Raw genomic sequence first — 19,394 nt, 5'->3', positions numbered from 1 at the left:
GAGGATGACCAGGAGAAAGAAAAGGGATCCAGGAAGGATGATTACGGAAAAAGAGAGGTAAAGATAAATTGAAATTAGTTCGCGAATGTATTTTGATTCAAAATTTTATAAACACAACCCATTTTCCAACCATTACTATTTTGTGTGGACGCTACCACACTCACGAAATTTAAATGATTTGTTTGTGTATTTGTGTTCATTTCAGGATAAAAGGAGAGGAGGTCTGAATAAAGTTTCACCTATATCATTTTATGTTGTTTTATTACCATAATATTAAGAAATGTGGATTTTAAAACCTGTTAACCCTGTTTAAAGTCATTAATAGGAATTTTAGAGATTGCTTAGGTACTCTTAGAGACTTTGATAGGATCTTTAGAGAACGTATATCACAAATGTGAGTACATGCATACTTAAAATTATTCGCAAACATTTCCGTTGTTTACTTTGTTGGCGGAAATATGTAAACACAATTGTATTTTGAAACATGTCTTGAAAAAAAAAAAAAAAAAGGTGTGTTTGTTCGTCGATGATTGTCTTTGTCATTGAATATACGTAAGAGCACGGTAAATCTACGAAATTAAATTGGTTATACCTTGCAGTGTCAAAATTCTAAAATATTATCAAATGTGATTGAAAAAAGAAAAAAAAATAATAATACAAAATGAGGTTGAAACTGATAAACTTGATCACAAATTGATTCATACGAATAATTATTACGTAAAGTTAATCAGTATACGTTATCATATTAATAAAGTTTGAAATTTAGTATAATCTAAAAATCAGGCTACCAGTTAAGAAGAATGAAGAGGTTAAGATATAATTTAACCCTTAGAGGCGTCACTACCATTCTCTTTCAAAATTAAAGTGACGAAATCGGGTTGGCGTCCGATTGGGCCTCAGCTAGTGTGTGATTTGGCTAATACACACACACTTCAAAATTCACTTTCGGCTTGTGACATTTAATACATATATATTTGAAAATGGAAAGACATCTTTATTGACGCGTAAAATTTTATATTTTATTAGATATTTACTTTTATTTGACGTAAAGGTAACAATAAATTGTAATTGTTTGGATTTTTAATTAAACCGATTCCTTCTTCTTTTCTTCGGGGTGCATCGTATTCATAAAATAAAATAATACATTATTTTTATGTAAATATAAAATGTGACGAGGTCATCATGTCATTTGCAAAGGATCGTTATATTATTTTGTGGGTACGATGGACCCAATGATAACCGACACAATTTGGTATCGATGTATAAAGTGTTTGTTTTAATTAGGTAGCGATTACCTATAATAAATTTGGATCATAAAATTGGAATATATAAATTTGGGTTATAAAAATGGCATATAGATATAATATAAATTGGTTGTAACACATTATGGAAATTAGATAAGCAAAATTATTATCAACCTGGAATTTATTAATGTCGGTGATTTTGAATGAAATTTGATAAATACTTTTTCAAGTTTTGAAATGAATCTATTTTTGGAAATGAAAAAAAAACGTGAATAACGATTGTTTAAAGTGAAATCAATTAAATCACGAATATGATATTCTAATTTTAAATGATATTTGTCGGATGTAACGATCAGTTCAGAATGTGAAAATTTTCCAATTTCAGTTCTTTTCGGTCTTTCTTGTATGAGAAGAGTCTGTTGGTTCTTGAGTGAACATTTTCAACCCATTGATTATCATAGTCAGACTCGTCATGTTGACCTCATTTCCTTGTTTCGTTGAGGTTATTACTCTTTTATTTTTCATTTCTCAACATTAAAAAAAAAATGGAAAAATTAAGCATGACACGTTTGTGCTGGATGCCGATTAGCGTTCTCTTACGCATTTGTAATTCTATCAGCTTACTGGAAAATTGTCATTTCATGTCATGGATTATTGTAATGTTAGATTGGTGGATGATACACTCCATTGTGACCTTAATCTCGAATATGACTATGTACCCGGATTTGATAAGTGCAATTCGCCAGTAAGGCCGCACAATCTTTAGTATTGGCTAGCGTTCCTTAAGAGAATACTTTGTAAACCTACTAATTTTGTAGGTAGGAGCGAGCCAAAATTAATTAATAATTAATAAGTGGTTAATGATATTGAGATGCGGGACTGTAGTATCGAATTTTCCCCCACCCCAGGGTATTCTTCTTGTCCTTTTCATGTCTTTATTTTCTCGAAATACCTTCTATAGGTCTAGATACTGACAGTCCAATTGGGGTTGGAATAATTTACCCGATTATGACATAGCTGTAATGCTTGAAGCATTCAGCTGGGATGGGATTTGGATTTAGTGCAGAAGCGATTTGTTTAAATCGTCGGGAAGGTTGGCGATCCCGCACACTTCGAGCTGTAAAAAGAAATAGTAAGCCAGCGCTCATTGATCTTCGGGATCAACTCATTAACCTATATTTTTGTTTAATTAATGGCTTACGACCTGTTTTGTCAACCAATGACACACAGGGTAGCGCCACGTCAGGCTTAATCGCCGTTTCACTCACACTTGTACATAAGTATTCAAATGTTTGATAGTTTATTAGTTAAGTTACGCAAAGCAAGCTTATGTATGAATAGTTCAATTATTTGATACATAAAGAATAATATATTGAATCATATGTAATAGTAATAAGATTTAAATGTCATATACTGCATACAAAAATCATTATTAATATCAAACTTTGTAAGCCCTTTTTGAATATATTTGCTTTGCATATTTAGTGAATGAATATAGGATTTGGATTTAATCATGTACCATTTTACGTCTACATGTTAGGTTTTTACGTAATGTTCCACAAAGTTTGCATTCATAGTCTCAAAGCTACTGTGGTTTATTGTATGGAAAAATATAAACACATACATATATACAAAAATGCACATTACAGTAAATTTTGTTCATATATAATTCATATTATGTGTAACTTAGTCGTAATGATACATAAGATACTACAATTAAGTAGGTTAGTTTTTTTTTTCTTAACAAATCGTTCACGTATTAAGTAATAAATAGTTGAGTTATTTAGGGAATTAGCCTTCATACACATTCACCACATTTTTATTTTCGTTTATGATAATTAAGGCCAAAAACATAAGCAATGTACCTTTTCTGTGAAAGAAAGTTTTGTTTAGTTTAGTGGTTAACAATTTTCTAAAACATTGTAATAATTTTATGAAATATGCTATAGTAGTTCTAATAATCAATGTCATATTATGTGTTGGTTCATATTTTTAGGTTCTTAGATAAATGTGATGTTTATTAGTAAATATATCGAAAAGAACATATGTAAGTAAGTCACTGAAGAAGGTTAGTTAGTAATGCCCGAAATATAGTTCAGTTCAATAATTATGCAGATACTATTGAATCAGATGTTCTTTTTCTTGTTGAACTTTTACATTTTTACTTCATTATCTTTGCTTTCGATTAAAAAAAAAAAAAAAAATGGGAGGTAACGGAGACACACAGATACATTTTCAAACTTTTGGCGCTAACTTTAAAGTAAATTTGTTTGAAAGCAAGAATACTTATTTGAAAAAAAAAAAAAAAAAAGGAGAATAGATAAATAAATAATTTCTTTTCGTTAACATAGTCAACAATCATTTGTTTTAGTGGGAATAAAATGAGTTTGTATTCTAAGTTTGTTTTGGTCATCGAGAAATACGAGTGGTAATTGTAATGAATGAGAGGTCAATGACTGCAAAAGAATAATAACAGGTAACAAATTATCTGAGGCATAGGGCGAATATATAACGATGCTTGCACATGGGTTCAAGAAATATTGTGGATATAAATATATGTGCGTACCCCGTTGACAAAGTATGTCGGGGATAGAAAATTAGGCTATGCTCTGATAGCAGTAGCAAGGCTATACTCTGATAGTAGTAGCGACGAAATGGTTTTATGAAAATGTTGTTTACCGAGGTTGACGTTGTGCCCTCGATGCAATTAAATGTGAATGCGATAAAAATGTGTTAATAAGAAAAGCGTTAGAGATGATATTTCTTAAATACATGAATAGTTATGTAGCCTTAATGGATGCCGTCATATTGTTACAGAATAGTTAAAACATTGTTAAGAACGAACTTTTGTTTTAAAAATCCTCTCAAATACTGAACCACATGATAGAACATATGAGAATAAGCTCTATTGCGAAATACAACTTTAGGATTGTTGAATTCTGTTCCAACAAATTGATAAGTGAAAGATTTTTTTTTTAAGTTTAATAATGTTAAGTTGTAACGACAAAGATTATTACATAAATAATATTTTTCGTTTTGGATTGTATTGTTTTTTTTTTTTTTTTGAAATGCTTGAAAAAGGTATCCGTAATTTTTGTGAAAAAAAAAAAGAAGAAGTTGTTCAAAATTTGTTTATAGCCAATAAGTATTGAGGTTTATATATTGTAACGCAATGCACAAATTCGATTCCGTTATTGATTCCATTTTAACTTTCGAATTCCGAATCCGTTTCCGATACGTTTCCAGTTAAAAAAAAAAAAAAAAAAAAAAAAAAAAGTCACGTATAATTTCGTTAGGTCGAAAGAATATTTCTTTTCATATAATCTTAAATCTTCACCCAAATGGGACTTGTATACTTGTTAAATAACGTTTTTTTTTTTTGTAATGTTGTAGTGAATAGATTTTGTTGGTAGTGAATGTTCATAAAACATAAGCACACGGTGGGAAACCATAGTTCAGAATATCGAGTGAAAATTAGCAAAATGATAGAAAATTACATATTTTAATGAAAAGACATTAAAAGACAGAAAACATTTCATAATTATATAAGAAGTGACCGAAAAAAAAAAGTGACCGAACATACAGGTGTAAAGACCTATCACTCAAAATAATAGCAAGGCGTATAAAATAATGCAAAATGGTGTTACTAGTGCTTCGTAAATAATGCTCCACAAATAATGCTCCTACAACAGTGACAACAATAAATAGTTCCTCCAAATTATACTGCTAATGTTTCACATTTACCCCAAGTTGCTCCTATATAGTGTTATTATGTTCGTCCCCATAAGGAAGCATTGTGTTCACCGTTACCATGAAACAGTAGGACCAAACTATATACAGGGTGCATCAAAATCAAGGACCACATATAAATATTCCAGGGTCCTTTGGCAATTTTGTAAATACAATATTGCCAATTCTCTGTGGGCGCCATTTGCTATCGACTACCGACAGCAAGAAAAATTAAGGCGTATATTTTATTAAATTTATAATTGACTTTTGGTGATAAAACATAGTAGTTGGCAACTATGTGCATACTCGTTCAGCACATGACTTCTTTTCGACGCCACAAACTGACTTTTCTTGTGAATGTGTGTGTGTGCAAAGCAGAGATTCTTTGTCTCAAAGATGTTGAAACTTCCGGTTGAACAGCTTCGAGAAAGTTCTAGAAGCTACTAGATCATTTCGTACTTCCGGTGATTTTCTAAAGTGAGTGGTGATTGGACAACTTTTCAATGACTGACCAATCAGAAACTATGTTACGTCCTAAGTGTACTCTGCTCACATGCTTTGTGTAATCCTGAGGGACGCTCAGTAATCGGGATGGAAGACTTCACAGGTGCAGACATGGCCCGACTTAGCAAAAATAGTTTATCAGTGAAATTTCATTTTTTTAGAAGCATCGTGATTTGAACAATATGCACAAGGACGTTTAACGTGTGTAAATGATTTTCGAAAGTAATGATCACCATATTAAACAAGAAGACTCGAAATCTATCCAACTTATTTCGTTAGAACTCTGCAGGTCCAAAGGAACAACGAAGTTACCACGCCGTTTCTGAGGACAATGTACTGTAAGTAAATGTGAATTAAAGTAATAGGAGCAATCGGAAAAGTAAGTCTCGCGAGCATTAAATCAAGTCTGCTTAATTCAGGAACTTATTGACGGAATGAAGAAGTGATTCTAGCTTTGGAATTGTGTTATATCCGCCAGATATCTCGTCTGCCATTAAATAGTGAACCTCGAATTAAAAAAAAAAAGAGAAAAAGAATTGATAATAAACGTAAGCTTACGAAATAATCGGTCACAACCAACTAAATCGCATGCGTATAATTATTTCATGTAAATATCTTCATCTTTTTTTTTTCTTTACATGTTATTTAGCTAGATAGGGAATTCCATAAGAAAAAAAAAAGTTGTCATTTTAAAGTACTATTTTGGATGTTATTGTGTATTCGACATCACTGATAAAAATGATGTTTTAGTGATATTCATGATTAATGCTTCTTGTTCATTCCAGCTCAGGTGTACATTAATATTCAAACTTTCCGTGTAAAAACCAGTGCATGTAAAGTTATTAATCTTGTTTTCTGTTAAATATGAATGGTTGATATCTAAGTCCCAGTGTTTCAATTGTTTGCTTGATATTTCTTTTTTTTTTTTTTGTGATTGTTTTTGGTTCTGAATAGAGACGCGAGAACAGGTTGCGGAACGTACATGATTTTAATTATATTTATGTAGTGAACTATCCCTCGCGCCAAACTGCCAGTTAGCTAAGAAAGGTTAAATTAATATTTTCATTTATTAATTTTTTTTATATTTGGATAGTTCGGACGCAACCAAACACGTTGTCACCAACTCTTCTGCTTGAGTGGTTCCCAAGCTCAGGTGAGAGTTGGCAAAACATGAATATACTTCCCGGTGGAAGGGATGATTGGGAAAATTTCTAGTTTAAAATTAAGGTAGACGAAAGATGTAAATAGGCTTATACGACCCCCTTTCACCAAGGCGATAGTAAAGCAACATGAAGTTTCTTGTGAAACTTAACAAATCAGCCACAGAAATGTTTCAAATGATAACCGAGGCTTATGGCGATGAAACTTTGTCTCGGGCACGTGTGTTTTCGGAGGGAAGGGACAGTGTGGAAGATAAAAGTTCTGGGCGCCCAAGGTCAGTGATTACAGATCAAAACATTACCGACGTTCGTGAGGTGATCCGGGGTGACCAAAGATAAAGTGTTCGTGCGATGGCAGAATTGGTTAACTTGAATAGAGAAGCTATTCGGCGCATTGTAACTGAAGAATTACACATGAAGAAAATTTGTACGAAGGTTGTTCCAAACGTTCTGTCCGATGACCAAAAACACTTGTCGTAAAGACTTGTGTGTGGACATGATAGAACGCATTAAAAACTAGTCAAATTTGTTGGAATCTGTTATAACTTGTGAAGAAACATGGATATTTATCTATGATCTTGAAAGCAAGCGCAAGTCGATGCAATGAAAATGTTGAGGATCCCCAAGACCGAAAAAAAAAAAAAAAAAAAACGCAAGTCAAAATTAAAATTCAAAGCAATGTTGATTGTCTTCTTCGACATTAAGGGATTTCTTATGATTAAGTGGGATCACAGTGGTCAGACTGTTACTCAACATTACTACATGGGGCAATCCAAATGAAATCGACCAATGATGGTTGCTGACAAAATTTAGTTTTTATTAATTTTTTATCTAAGTTTGTACCACAGTTAGGGAGTTGAAAACGGGTATTCATTTATTTTTTAGCCGCGCAGGTTTTGTTGAAACGGCCATTTTGTATAAGCGCCTGAACGTATTTTGAACGTTTCAGTGTATTCCGTTAAGCGCTGTAACTTTTTAGGTTTTAAAGATAATGAGTTCAAATCAAAATCATATGAAAGATAATGGAATGGACAACATTCTGTGTTCTGTGCACATTGAGAGGTACTTCAGAACATTCAAAAAAGAACCTCTGAACATTGAGGTTGGAAACCTAGAAACGGCCATTTTGGAATGTACATTTTGAAACGAAATAAATGAGACTCATCTTCAATTTTTTGTCTACATAGAGACTAGATAATAGACAACATCCCAAACAAGTTTCAGATTTGAGAACTATATACTTGATTTTTTGTAAAGTTTTAAACATTGCGAATTTTCAAAAACCGTGTATTTTCACCATCACAAATATCTCAGGAAGGACACAAGTGAAAAATCTCAAATTTGCACAAAATAGACGATAGTTGTGCAGTAACAAGTGAGTAAGATTACATCACAGAGAACTAATTCTGTAAATACAATGATTTATTGGAATAGTCTTTTTTTTTTTTTTTTTTTTTTTGGTGTGTGTGTGTGCGTGTGTGTGTGTATGTGTCAGACCTTGTATTGTGGAGCGCGACGACTTGTCTGAAAAAGAAACCTACGAAAATGTACTCCGGGCACATGCGAATACTGTTGTCGCCAGACTTCTTTATTTTCCATCGTGACATCTAAATGCAATTCTCCAAAATGTCATTCTCGGCCCATAAATGGAACTCTAACCCAAGTCATCCTCAACAAACTTTTAAGAAGCCATTTCGACACTCAAGCAACAGCTAATCAGAACCCACATTTCAAATTTGAGAACGAAAATAAAGAAACACGCTTTGGAGACGATAAGAGGCTTCGCAGAAGTATAGTTCGTTAGGCTTCCCTGAACTTTAGCTAGTTCACAGTTTAAATTAATTATATTCACACACCATGAGGCAGTGGTGCATTTCTATAACACATACGCACATATACATTTTAAGCAGACTGTTCTTTCTTTTTGATAGTAACAACTCATTATGAGCAGCACAATGCCCAGGCGATGCCTACTTCGAGCATTAACTTGATTTAATTGCCACAACGAACGTTCTCAAGCTTCATTATTATTAATATTATTATTATTACTATTAGCTGAACCTGCGCTCTCTACACAGCGCATCTTTCACATATGAGCATGAATCTCCTTGTCATTCCTCGCAACATCTGTACATGTACCTTTGTAGACGCAAGTGAAAGAAGTCTTTATATATATATATAAACCGGCAAGGGATACCATAAAGGGGAGATTTTTTCGATTATTTTTCAATATCTCACACCGTTTGCAAGATCTGAACCTACTTCCTGTTAGAGTTTCTAATTCATGTATGATCAGTGTTTTCTTTCTTCTTGCATGCAGTATGTAATAAGCAGATATATTACACACACAATTAATTATAATGTCAGTGATATATGGTCTTCATTGAGCAAAAGAAGAAATGGTTATACTTCGTTTTTCATTATCATTTGGCCATGAAACAAACGTCGGAGAGATATACTAATCACGTATACAAATGTGTGGTATTGGAATGTATAATTCGCAGAGAATATGATGCTTTACTTTTTTAAAATTTCAACACTTCCAGTGTACTCCTAAAAAATTCAATAAAGAAATAACTGCCATTTTCTTAAATATTCAATTAGAACTGAAGAATCTACACAAAATTTGGATTCGACCAGCGAAAACTTCACGTCTCTAGTACTTATGGTTTTCGAGATATCAATTTTGAAAGGATTGGAGACAAACATATAAACTTTTCTTGACCACAAATATTTGTATAGTTACTTGTGCAAACCCATATTGTGTTTACTTATCTTGCAAGTGGAACACAGCCACACGTATAGGAACAAATACAGGGTGTCTACTGTTTCATTTTAAAATTCCAGTATATTTCCAGTATAAGTATCAGCAAAATTCCTGTACCTAGTACACTGATTTTTTTTAAAGTTCTTTAGGAATAATCACACTCTTGATGATTTCAGGTTTGTAATTGTTTTACCATCAAAAGAATATTTTATTTTTAATAAATTTAGTTAACCTTAATTTTTTGAAATACAATGATTTTTTTAACAGTTTTAAAAGGGCCTCCCAACTACCCTCACAGCCCTCTGCTCCACCCACTGCTTTAAATGTCTGATTACAAAATGTATACAACTCTTGCTTTGGAAAAATTTACAATCTCAATGGATACAAAATTGTTTCTAAGACTATTAAAACAATTACAAAAAAGTATTGTTGACAAATTACCAATGGATCAAAATTCCAGTATCAAAATTAAATTTCAGTATTTCCAGTATCAGTAGACACCCGGAAATACGTAATAGGCTACACACATATTCAACTAGTTCTAGTGCATTTTCTGGAGACTCATTTAGTTTATGTGCCAACTACTGGAACTACCCAACTCGACCATTAGAACCACATTATTCCAACGTCCTGTTCAGAAACGGCTTGATATGAGAAAAAAAGCAGATGTAGGAGCCCAGTGCCGAAGCCATGATCGAAGACCCACAGAAATTCAGAGCCCAGAGGAGAAAGATTTTGCATGTTGGAGCAGATACACCAGGATTCGAATGGCAAACTGTAATCATCACTTGGAAGCCTTGCTTCTTGGACAGGAAGATGATGAACTAAGAGTTACCATTGTGCAGCTACTATCGGATATAAGCAGTGATAAAGTAGCGTGAATGAAACTCGATATGGAACTCTGCAAGAAAGCAGGTCAAAATCTATTATTTCCTTGCATTGGAATCTGCAGGACACACACTTCTAATCTGACAATTTTCCATCATAGCGGGAAGTTTATTGGAATTTGGTAATCCGTCATTGACGGAAAGAAGAGTTATTTCCAGCCCTTCTTAAGTACGAAGTAATTGTGTGTGTTTTTTTCAACCTGTGATATATTTTTCTTCTTTTTATATTTCGATTTGATATTTAATTTAGTCATTATAATTTATTCCTGAAAGTAAAATTGCACAAGAAGATTCATGATGTTTTCTACATATCGAGAAAAGCAACCGTCAATCATGTAAGTGTATAGGTAATATTATTCAAATTTTTAACTTGTAATTACACGTAAAACTACTGCGTATTTCCTCGCATACTCCCTAATATTCTCTATCGTATTCAGATAAAAGTAAGTAGTTAACCTGAGTAACAAAAAAAATCTATATATATATATATATATATATATATATATAAACGATATTCTGTTATTGTATGAAGTCATTTGTCTATTTCACAATAGAAAGAAAAGTTATGAATGCAATTATTGCAGAAGTGTTACGTGGACGTAATATCTGTCATCCTGTATTATCTTCGTTTCTAAGGGTCTAACTACCGTGTCAATAATTTACATGTATTAAAGCAAGTATGTACGATTTAATGAAGACGAGCGTCACTTTTGACAGTAGAGTACATTCTGAAGTTTACTGTATTTGCATACACACTAGTCGCCTTAAATCAAAGAAGTAACACATTTGTTCATAACGCATTCTAAATATTTAAGCAGACAAAAATACTATTTGTATCACAACAGACAAATTCTGTACCAAATAAATTTTTGATACTTTTCTGTACAAAACACCGCATATATAGATGTTGAGTTGATTTTGAGTTTAACGTCCCGTTCAGCAGCAAGGCTATATGAGACGTGGACCTACTGATTAACGTGGAATCCTAACCACATGAGCTCCCGCCGGGAATCGAACCCGGGTCTCCCACGCCAAAGGCGCGCATGCTAACCGCTTAGCCACGAAGGAGCTTTTATTTTATTTGAGTTTAACGTATGCCACGAGGTTAAGATAGACGGTGATAATGAATTAAAAGTGAAGAGGGACAAACGGGAGAATCCCAAGAAATGGTCATCATAAGCGAGCTGGGATCGAAAGTAATAATCATAGTGTACGTGAGTATTATTTCATGTTATATATATATATATATATATATATATTCTAATCTCTAAGGTTTTGAATGTTAAGCTGTACCTTTGAATAATAATGATGTGAATTGAATGGGAATTATTATTCATGTAATTTCTTCCGTAGCTTCAAACTGAATTATGCAAATGAAGTTATTTTTTCTTATTTTTAAAACATGAAATTGCCAAAAATCACTTCGTTGCTAGTTATGTCTAGTCTGTTGACTCTTTCTTTGCTAGATTAAACACTAGTGGTATTTAATATATATATATATATATATATATATATCGAGAGAGAGAGGCATGTTTATTCAAATTCAACTTTGAGGGTTGAATTAGTGCACTATCCTAACTAAAATTTTCCTCTCTTTTATCTGTCATGAGTTAATACAATTCTAAATAATGTACTTCTCCACAATAACTCTTCTATTTGTCTACTTCAATCATAGAATATCCTTTCTTTCTTCTTATGTAGTTAATCTACTTACCACTAGTGTTTAATATAGCAAAGAAACAGTCAACAGGCTAGATATAACTAGCAACGAAGTGATTTTCGGCAATTTCATGTTTTAAAAGTAAGAAAAAATAATTTCATTTGCATGATTCAATTGAAGCTACGGAAGAAATTACATGAATAATAATTCCCATTAAATTTACATCGTTGTTATCCAAAGGTACAGCTTAACATTCAAAACCTTAGAAATTACAATCCTTCAGATTAATAGTATCAAGTTCTTAAGAAGGTATTAAATTCACTTGTTGTTCAAATTCACTATAACTCACTATAGAATTTATTGAAGCATTTAAAGCATTTTTTTAAAAAATCTGATATTGACTAAATCTGAGTAACTGTTATTCTGTTTAAATTTTATTACACGTTTGGATAGTTAAAATTCTATTGTTGTCACGTAAACTCAGTATTATCTTGTTATTATGTAAATTATTATTATTATTATTATTTCCAATCTTAATTTAGGCCAAATCAGAAAATGTTTCTATAACATTATTTTTAATTACTAGGAACCTAGCTAGACTGACCCTCGCTGACAAAATCGTTATAAAGAATTTTACTTTTATTTGAAGCGTATTCCTCTGGTAATGAAACTGACTTCTGGATTAAATGAATTTGTATATTGAAGTCACCGTCAAAATAGTTATTTTCGTTAAAGCTTACAGTAGTATTTAAATAAAAAAAATAAGACTTGGTCTGGGGTCGAACCTTTAATCAGGGTTCCCACTTTCTTTCCCCAAAAAATTTTCTGGACATTTCGAGGACAAATCTCCAATTTTCCAGGACTTCCACACAGGAAAATATAACAGATTGCAGCTGTAGGTTCAAAACTCACAACAGTGAAATGAAAAGTACAGTAGCTTATGCAGTGAATATTAATGCAAGTACAGTATTAATACACAATAATTAAATACATAAAGCGGAGCGTAATGTGCTTTTTTTTCTGGTGGCTTCCCAACTCCTCTTATAGCCACCCGATCCACCCACATCCAGCACATGCATTTTCATTCTTTCTACATGACATTTTAATTGTGCACCGAACAAATTTACAAACAACAAAAATCTATTTTTCGTACATGACATCTTCATTGTGTGACAGTGTGACAAATATAATTAGGGGAAAAATGGATTATATTACAAGTTTTTTAACTGAGTATGGAGTTGTGTGATTTCCTCATGTACAGGCATAATCTCATACGAAATTTTACCGAAGAGTATGTACTGTTGCGAAAATAGACTGATTATGGAGGATTGGTACTGGTACATATCACAGTTTCTGGAGGATAGTGCCAGTAAAGACAGCATCCAAGAATGGGTTAACAAACAAGTGGATAAAAGAAGAGAGTTCTTCCAGCCAACCAACTTGTTGGGAGAAAGAAAGCCCATCAACCACCCACGCATGAAGGATCATGACAAATTATTATTCAGCACAAAAATAGGAATAGCAAACAAAAATAGCAATCAATTAAAATCTTCATTATAATCATGAAAATCTGACCTTTTTTTTTTCTTTTTTTTTTTGTAAATTCCAAGGACATTTCCAGGACGTTTTCAGGACAAAATCAAATCAAGGACATTTCCAGGGCGAGTGGGAAACATATTTGATGTTTCTCTCTCTCTCAGATTGAAATTATTTTTTTGTGCTCGCCACAATTCTCATTCTCTCTCACTCTTTTCTCACTGGACAAATTTTTGCTGACTGAAAAAAGAAATCTTTAAAAAATCCATCTTTTCTTCCTCACAGTATCCCCCCGTCGTTCATCTCTACGCCTCACTCCCACCTCACCCATGGGTAGGAATGAAAAAATGTCAGTTACGTCTGTTCTCTGTGAAGAAAGTAGGAAGAAACAGGAGAACACTACATATTTCTTTTCTACCCTTTGTTCGTCTGCTGTTCCTCTCTGACTGGCTCCTTGTGCAGATTCGAGGATTGGCAGCCCAGTGGAGATATTTCGTCTCTTTCTTTAGTATATTAAAAAGAAGAAGAAAGAAACAATGTGCGCTTATGTTCTTAAAGCTTCGAGTACCGGAGGGAACATACGGTTCCATGATGATTATTATTATTGCTTTCTCTCATTTATCGTTTATCGATATAATCAGCTGTATTCTAGGCTAAGAGTTCCTAACTTCCTGTCCCGTGGAGTCGATTTCAGCTCTCAAGCCTAGTTCGATTAACTAAAATAAACATAGATCGTGTAATGAATTATAATTTGTCAGAACGGAAATCATTTATGAAAATGTAATTTGCATATTCAGCGATTAAAATTTTGCGGACCCAAACACAACTTTGAATTTGATTATTGAAATTTGCCCGATGTTTATCCTTTTCGAAATAGTGTTTTTGAACAGGAACAGACGTCAAATTTATTTCATTCTAAACTTGAACCTGGGTCTTTTACAAGCTCCTTCTGAGTTTTTTAAAGGACAATAGTACAAGACTGTAAATTCATGGAGAGAAAATACTCACTAGTTTCTTTTGTAAAGAATTCTTTAGTACAAATTGTACCAAAGAATTCTTTGTAACTGTACCAAATTCTTTAGCATAATTACAAATACTGTAAAATCGTCTTTAGTAGAGCGGTGTAACTTCACATGCATCATGCAGGAACCTTCCTACAACAAACAAAACATGGTACCCTGCATTTCCATAACAGATAAGTTTTGCGTAGCAATCTAGTTTCTAAAATAGGATTTAGGATTTAGATTTCTGGGCTTTCGGCATCTATGGCCATGTTAGCTCGTCACGTAGGAGGAATGACGTCCCTCGGCAAGCTCACTATCCGGGAAAGTGAAGAAAGGAAAGCGGTCTGGGACCTGTATGTTAGGTACCATCCCGGCATTTGCCTGGTGGGAATGAGGAAAGTCCAGGAAAACCTCATTCAGGATGGCTGATCTGAGAAAGCTTTTTACACTTTTTCGACCGAGTATCCCCACCGGGAATGGAACCTGGGACCACTCGCACCGGAGGCGAGAGCGTTAGCGACTACGCTACGCAGTTTTTAAAAATAATATGTAAATTATTATTGGTTTATTTATGTTTATATGGACATAGATGTCTTTTTAAGAATAAAACTGTAACAATATAACGTTATGTACTAAACAAGCACTACACATAATTTAAAGAATGATTTTGACAGTACTATTATTGTGGCAATATTTTCAATAATCGCACCATACTAAAAATGAGACATCTTTTTCCGCTGATTTCAATTATAATGGATTCCTTGCATTATCTTGCTTTCGGCCTTCCCCTGGAACCTTGGTCATGATAGTTAAAAACACACAAAGCAATACAAACATCAAGGAATGAAAAAGAATAAACTCATCGGGCACGAAGAACACTAAAATACTTTGATGATACGGGTCTCTATTAGACAAAATGTTTTAACACTTTTAATTACCGTAACCAAGGCTCCAAAGAGAAGCCGAAAACTAGATAGTAAAAGAAATCTACCTAAATTAAAACCAAAAGTTAAATACATAAAATGGACTTGAAAGTAAAGTAACCAACCTTTTAACAGCTCCTAAAGAACCACTAGCGAAATCTACAACCCCACCAGCAGGTCTTGCGACTAGACCTATCACTCCTTTTCCAACACCTTTGAAAAATCCCTCAACGCCTTCTTGTTTAGCCCCTTCTATCGGCTTTAGAAACACTCCTGATACTCCATCGAACACTCCCTGAAAGTGAAATGAAAATGGATAATTGCTTAGGAAATTAGTACTTATTTACTTTTACCTCAGTTAATTTTTATATATATACATACACACCATATTGTTTTTAAGGACCATTAGTATACGTCATGGTCTTAACTTGTATCAAAATCATTACTTATACTAAATTTCTTCAACGTAATAATAATAAATAACTTTATATATTGATCATATATGATTTATGTCATTTCTTATTACATTGTGTAGCATTATTCGACATGATTCATGAACAGTTACAAAGTTATTTCACACTGGAAACAATTAACCACGAATATGGTAAGTAATTTGCAACAAAATCTGCTATGGTCTGTATATTAGAAGTACTTCCTCATTATTTGCTTGATGGGGACTGAAAAATAGCTTAGAAATACTTCAGTCAAGATAGCTGACCATAGCATAAACCTGTAGTCTCCGGACCCCAGAGTAAATGCGCTAACTGTTAATCTATGAATGTATTATAATGAATTAGAAAGATCTCTATCTTCGGTTATATACTATATTATTTATTAATTTTCATTTATTTATTATATTTTACAATTCTAATATTTTTAATATCGTAATATAATTTGTCGTACGTCAATAGTAATTTGGGAAAACTAATCAAGAAGAAAAGAGAAAATCAAAGTGATGAAAGTGTTACAAATTATTTACCGTAGCATTTTTCTAGCTATTGAACATGAAATGCGCCTTGCGACTGAATACGTTGATACCGTCAGCATACTATACCCTGTTAAATCCTTTTATTCTTGCCTCGAAACAAACTCGAGATATACTTTATTAAACTGTAATATTTTTTGTTTAAATTTCCACTATCTAAATTTAATTGTAGTTGTTTTTATTCTTATTATAGACATCAATAATCTGCCATTCTACATTATTTTCGATTTTTCGTAACATTTTAATATTCATATTATTATTTTGATTGTCTATGGAATATTTTGAAAAGTCTGAGGTTGGTTTTTCAATTTTTGCGTTTTTAATACGCTCCTTTAGTTGAGTTGAGTTGAGTTTAACGTCCCGTTCAGCAGCAAGGCTATATGAGACGTGGACCTACTGATTAACGTGGAATCCGAACCACATGAGCTCCCGCCGGGAATCGAACCCGGGTCTCCCACGCCACAGGCGCGTACACTAACCGCTTAGCCACGGAGGAGCTCACAATACGCTCCTTTAATTTGATTATATACATATAGATAAAATTTATTTATATTTGTGTGTTGGCAATGTAAATTTTATCCATTCCTCGTAAACTTCACTATGCTATACAGTTTTGGTAAAATAACTTTTATATTTAATTAGGTGTTTTTATATTCCTTTCAGATTTACAATTTGTGTTACTACTACACGAATCAAAAAGCCTTCGGTAGTTTTAAGATTAGGAATAAAAGCCACTTGGCGTAACGGCCCGATTTGTGGGCCTGACCCGCTCCACGCCATCTGTTAGCGACTGGTGGTACTACGTCCAACCTAGCGACGAACGTGTGGTCAGCCGCGTCGCTAACCGGCGTATCGGTAGCTTTCTAGACTTAATGGCCGTCAGGTCTTTTGTTCATGTGACTTTCTAGTTTTGCCTCACGACACTGGGTGGATGCCTAAGGTCAGGAATACCTATCCAAATTATTGTATTATCTTTCTTATTTTTTGTTTTATTGTAGGTAAATACTTCGATTTTTTATTTGTGTTTATTTATTTATTTTATTATTATTATTATTATTATTATTATTATTATTATTATTATTATTATTATTATTATTATCAAAATGATGGGGAAGATGGCTCAGTGGTCAGCGCTCACCTTTGATGCGAGTGGTCCTTGGTTCGATTCCAGGCGATGAGAGCTTGTAATGGACAACATTGTGTCCACAGGTTTTCCTGGGGTTATTCCGTTTTCTTCAACATTTTCATTTCATCAGTACCTCTCATAATCATTCACTTTCATTAATCATCCACCTCCTTTATTCTACAGAGCATAACCGTGGTGCGTAAAACTAAAGGATTTCATTTTAGTCAAATGTCCAAATGCATCTCTCTCTTACCTACTATCTTACTTAGATCTTACTTAACTATTCAATCTAACACTTTTTTCCTTATGGAAAAAAAATGTTCGTTTTTACCTGGAAAGGTTTTAAAACCGCTTCATTTCTACATATTTTGTGTTGAATTTGTTACTTCTAGATGTAAGCCTTTCAAAATACACAAAAAATTTCGAGATATCGATATCACTAGCTCTTATAATAAAATATATTTCTTAGTGATCCTTCTACAAGATACTTTATCCGCAAATTTATTTGTTGAACACTGTGGGTAAGCCTATGTATTTTTTTTTTCTTCAGGTTTTTACCATTACTAATCCTCTTCCACTCTGCGCCAGACCTTCCTGCAACCGTGCTGGCGGCCTCTCGGTTCTTGCTTCTCTCTTCTTCTGGTATTCCTTGTCGAAAGTTAATACAGCGATACCCTTCCCTTAAAATAAAATTAAAATCAATTTTAATATTAATTATGACATTTTAAAAAAGATTAAAGTGATTAAACCTAGTTACACAAAAGTAGCTACACATTCTTCAGGAAAAGCGCTCTCAAATTGCAAATCATGGTAATCATAATAACGTATACAATATTAGGTATCCAAGATACTTCTGTAGCATTTCCAAGTAGTGGTGTTGTACGACTTCCATACATTATCTTTTGTTTCGATTTTTTCGTTCTTTTTTTAATGTAACACGTTAGCGTTTTCTCTTGCTGCTCGCTGGTTGTGGTTGCTTCAAATAAAAAGAAATGTCATTAATGGAAGGTCAAACAAGGGAACCCCAAACAGCGTTATACGGGCCAGTACACTTTCTACGGGTTACTGGGAAAGAACACTAGTGAAGCGGGACGAAAAGTATGCCAAATATTCGCTACGGTGTGAGGAATGAATGGATACTGCAAGAGTGGTCTAACACGTTTTAAAGCGACGATGAATACCTTCAGGACCGGACGTCCATAAGTCATAAACAAACGGCCAAACATGTGTAGCACTGGAAGAAGCATACAACTGCAGTGCAAACACCATTCACCAACCGCGACGCCAGCACTAGCTTGGGAAACTATTTAAAGTGGGACAATGGTCCCACATGAGTTGACTGCACTTCAGAAAGCAAAACCAGCAAATTCTGTGTTTCTTTGCTGTTTTCTCAGAGGAAGGATTATTTTCTGGACAAACTGGTAACGTGCGATAAGAACTGCGTTCTTCACAATACTTCAAGTGCTGTCATCATTGGTTGGCATCACATAAACTCACTTTCAAACAACTTAAATTATAAACTCACTTTCAAACAACCTAAATTACAGCTGTACCTATGCTGTGTAGGATGACACGTTTAAGTAAGCCTGAAGCGCAACACACTTGCAGAACATGTACAGATCGCCGGTTTCTTATACTCAAATTTGTACATGAAACAGCTGAGAATAATAGAAAGAAATGAATATATTCATGAATAAAAACATGAAAATTTAAACAAAAAACACGAAATAAAGTCACAGTAGCAGAAGTTATGAACCAGTAGAAACAATGAATAGCATCATTAGCAGTAATTATACTGCTGCCAACACCAAAACTTACAGCCGAAGAATCATACCAGTGTCTGCACAGTCATAGGTAAACCTTGTGGGT

The 19,394-nt window shown here is 33.5% G+C and overlaps 1 protein-coding gene across 2 annotated transcripts in view; it reads right to left on the bottom strand.

Annotated features, from left to right (window-relative positions):
- Vps13 (vacuolar protein sorting 13C) overlaps positions 1-19,394 on the bottom strand; it is a 426,449-nt gene that overhangs the window by 41,367 nt on the left and 365,688 nt on the right. For both annotated transcript variants that reach the window (XM_081749100.1, XM_081749101.1), the window contains 2 exons: positions 18,084-18,205; positions 15,540-15,709 (listed from right to left, as the gene is read on the bottom strand). In XM_081749100.1, coding sequence (XP_081605226.1) covers positions 15,540-15,709; positions 18,084-18,205 — 292 coding nt within the window. The remainder of the gene's footprint in view (positions 1-15,539; positions 15,710-18,083; positions 18,206-19,394) is intronic.

The sequence above is a fragment of the Thermobia domestica genome, chromosome 2 (assembly GCF_964235325.1).
Source record: "Thermobia domestica chromosome 2, izTheDome1.hap1.1, whole genome shotgun sequence".
Classification (NCBI taxonomy): Eukaryota; Metazoa; Arthropoda; class Insecta; order Zygentoma; family Lepismatidae; genus Thermobia; species Thermobia domestica.
Note: the sequence above shows the minus strand (reverse complement) of the source record. Positions and strands in the feature narration are given on the sequence as shown.